The sequence below is a fragment of the Poecilia latipinna genome, unplaced genomic scaffold (assembly GCF_001443285.1).
Source record: "Poecilia latipinna isolate Pla-1442-1.1 unplaced genomic scaffold, P_latipinna-1.0 Scaffold1885, whole genome shotgun sequence".
NCBI lineage: Eukaryota > Metazoa > Chordata > Actinopteri > Cyprinodontiformes > Poeciliidae > Poecilia > Poecilia latipinna.
Window position 1 is genome coordinate 95,077 of NW_015114501.1, and position 3,834 is coordinate 98,910.

The following is a 3,834-nucleotide window of genomic DNA, read 5'->3' on the forward strand; positions in this document are numbered from 1 at the left end:
ACTATGCCTTCCAATAAAACCACCCGGTTACACATAAATAACACATCATTTCTTCAGTGTACAGTTTTTTAGGGACTTGCAATGCATATATTCTTGTACAGTTCTGTATAAATTACTGGTCTGACTGTGTTGTCACCTCAACAAATTATCTTTCTTAGAGTCTGTATATTCCAGTTAGTGATTAACTAATGAATGAATCAATTTGTTGACAATTATTTCTGCAGTTGATTAATGAGATTACTCACTTCAGTCCTATATTAATTCATACATCGCTATTTATCTTTATGTCGGGGAAAGCTAAATGTGATTTTACTCTAAATTTAAAGGAATCTGATGAGAAAAAGGAAGAGGAAGAGAAAAGTGATGCTGCCAAAAAGGATGAAGCACCAAAGAGACCCAAATGGATGCCACCCGGACAACCAGGGTAAAACCGAAGCAACAAAATGTTCCCACACCCTAAACTTTGTTGTTTTCAGCAAAAGAAAATTTATTTTGTTTCTTTTTTTTTTATGTTTCCACAGATTTGGAAATCCACTCATGTCTGAACTCAAGACCAAGCTGAAGAAAACTCCCAAAGAGTGACAACAATAATTTGAATGCTTTCTGTGAATAGCTCACTATATTATAAATATTGCTCTGTTTTTGTCTTTTATCTAACTAAAAGCATTGATGAGATTTTCATGCTATGTACTTTTTTTGGTATTTAGCATTTATAATAAAGCAAATCCAAATACAGAGTTGTTGTTTCTTTCATGCAAAGATTTGGCCACACGAGGCCATGATGACAATATCTGATCCTCCTTTTTATTCTGTACAAATACTGACTGCTGGTCTAACACACACCTTTATTAAGAGAGGGTTAACCATTATTATTGCTATTATTATTATTATTATTATAACTCTTAAGTAGTAGTAACAGTAAGGAACTGATCTTTTGTTTACAGAATAAGGAATAACAAAGATAAGTATAACAAAGATAAGTAAATAAATAAAAATTGTACTAATTCTTAAAACAAAATTGTTCAAGGAAAAAATCATTTTAGGAGTAGTTTTACTACACTGTACTTTTTACTTTTACTCGAGAAATATTAAGTATCGCAATGCTTACTTAAGTTACATTTCTCAACCTACTGTGAGTAATTTTACCTAAAAAAAAAAAATTAGTTTCACCATATTTATTCAGAGACTCACCTATAGTTTATGTGAAAGTGAGACAAACATAACTTTTAATTTTTTGTCTGTCTGATGACGTTATTGTGTAATATTGAATCAGAAGTTATGGCGAGTTACTCAGTACTTAAGCAGACTTTTTACCAAAAACATTTTCACTCTTACTTGAATATTATTTCAAGGTAGTAAGTTAAAATATGTTGAAGTAGTTCCACTCTTACTTGAGTAAGGTCTTCTTGACACTGCTTAACTTGTTTTACAACAAAATGCCACTCACAATATGGCTGCGCCGTTTAACTGAAATGACGGGCTTGTTCAGAATTCACTCTTTTATATATTTATTAGTTTCTGTTTGGGCATTTTTATGTCGTCATTTGTCAAGGTCAGCCATGACTGTTTTATATATGTGTTTTTAATACATCAAAAATACTGTTACAAAGACTGTCGGTTATTTTCTGAGCCCCTCTTTTATAAACCTGTTCAAGCGGTAGATGGCGATAAAGTGCTCTGATAAGAGTCACGAAGAAGAAGCATCGGGCTGTGATTGGCTGGTATTATTATAAAATGAGGAAACTGATACTTTCAAACTAGACTGGCGTTTCAACGCTTGTGTTGTTTTTATGGATTTTGGCATTTCGTCCGAAATCACGGTGGTTTAAAGTTTATGATTTTGAACTAAAACTAAAGATCGCCTGTTAAAATACATCCTGAAACATAAAATAGACGTGTCTTCTCCAAGGTAAGCTTACTTAAGCGAATTTTTCGTTGAAATTGCCACAGTTACTGCGCATTAGCAACAGCCTTTAAATGCGTACGTTCAGTTACTTTTCAGTGTTTTAGCAACAGTTAAGCAGTAATACTTTTATAAACGTATTTGCCTATGTTCAAACGTTTGAGTCCGTCTTCATTAAGTTTACTGACTCTGGAAGAAGGGAGAGGTTAACGGCTCAATCTGGTCATCAGTTTAAAACTGTAGTGTTGTTCGTCTAGGTCCGCTACTGATTCTCTTTATTCAGGTAATAAGTACACTTTTTGTCACACCACATTTTTTACCAAGTGAACACGTGCAAGTGATGTTACGTAAAACATAATATATTTTCTTGACTATTTTTAGAAAGCGTCTGAAATGTTTTCTCCATGTTTAGTTTAGTTACATATTTTACCATCGGACAGACAAAGTTGGTATCAATTGTCCCCCTTTTTTTCCTCTCTTTGACCCGAGTTGTATTTTTTTAGCCCATGAAGTTTTATGTAGGGGTCTGGATGTGGATAAGCTGGTCAACTGGTTTAGCCACAACTTTTCAAGTTTGGTATTCACGCCACACCCACGGCATAATATGACCCCTTCAGGTGGTTAAACTTTTCCATGGCTTTTTCCACTGATGGTTAAAAATCTGATGCCAACAACACTTGCTTATTTTTTGTGTGGCTAAGATGAGTATCTCAGCCAGTTTTCTCTGAATTATCAGAATTTTGTTTGCTCTCAGTGTTTCAAAAATATTAGGAAACCATAATGTTGTAATGCTGAGTTGTAAAAATTAATTTAAACTAATCCATATTTTGTTCTCTCACTCTCCCTAGACTTAGGATTTTGCTTCCTAAGCTCTCTGTCTGACATAAAGTCAGTGGAAGTCAATCAGTGTGGCCAAATATTGTATCGGCCAGCTGAATTTGAATGAAAGGCACCTGAAATATAATCATAGTTTTGGCAAATAATTTTGATTTTATTTTGTAGTCCCTTCAGTGGCCTCTGATTGTACAAATATGAAAACTAACAGGTTTTCATACAAAGAAAAGGAAGCAGCATAAGATCAAACTGTATTAACAAACACCAACTCTATTTCTTTATTCATTAAACTTGTGGAATGGTGGAATTATGTTTGTTAGAAATTGGGAATACAGTTGATGATTTTTATCATTTTCTTTTCCTCCACAGAGAGCCTGCTTTGAGACTGTGAGAGAACTTTGAAGAAAATGTGCTTAAAGCCTCTCTAGTATTGTTTTTTTTTTTTTTTAGAAGAGGAAAGTCCTGTTTCAGTCTTCCTCAAAGCAAAACAAAGGAGTCGCTCTCTCATGGCTAATACCACAACCTCATACATCACAGTGGATCCACATGCTGATGAATGCCGTGAAAATGTTCCACCTAGAGATCCTAAAGCTGATGACTCTTCAAAGCTAGAAAACACTGAGAATTTCACCTTACAGTTGCAAGAAGATGGTGTGAATGCTTTTGTCTCTTCCACTCCTGCTTTAAAGAATAAAAGCAGTGATTTCCAGGCAAAGTCGTTGCTGTCAGGTGTGCAGTATGCTCTAACCCCAGTCTTTAAAAACCCAAATATCTGGAATAAAAGCGCATCTCCAGAGCCTTTTAAACTTCGAAACAGTTCTAATCTTGCTGTTCCTTCTAGTTTTCATGCTGCAAATTGTCAAAAATCAACCAGAGACTCAAGGACACAAAAGAATGGCGAGGATTTCTCTATGATCAACAATGAATGCTTGCCTGAAGTTACTCTGTTCGATATTACCTCAGATTCAATGATGGACCTGACAACGAATGATTCAGTCTTCCCTGAAAGACAACATGCAACTCCTCAGCTTTATGTTAAAAAGACAAACACTTCAGATCATCAAAATAGCTTTTGTACAAAGGTGGATGAATCTTTT

The 3,834-nt window shown here is 34.7% G+C and overlaps 1 protein-coding gene and 1 long non-coding RNA gene across 2 annotated transcripts in view; both read left to right on the top strand.

Moving 5' to 3' along the window:
- LOC106934951 (dentin sialophosphoprotein) overlaps window positions 1-735 on the top strand; it is a 14,243-nt gene extending 13,508 nt beyond the window's left edge. Inside the window, exons 5-6 of the mRNA XM_015015133.1 lie at window positions 327-424; window positions 522-735. Of these exons, the coding sequence (XP_014870619.1) occupies window positions 327-424; window positions 522-582 (159 nt within the window). The 3' untranslated portion in view covers window positions 583-735. The remainder of the gene's footprint in view (window positions 1-326; window positions 425-521) is intronic.
- A 937-nt stretch (window positions 736-1,672) lies between these two features.
- On the top strand, window positions 1,673-3,781 carry LOC106934944 (uncharacterized). Its single transcript, XR_001421804.1, has 2 exons — window positions 1,673-1,909; window positions 3,107-3,781. It is a non-coding gene; the product is annotated as an uncharacterized LOC106934944 (long non-coding RNA).
- The last annotated feature ends 53 nt before the right edge of the window (window positions 3,782-3,834 follow it).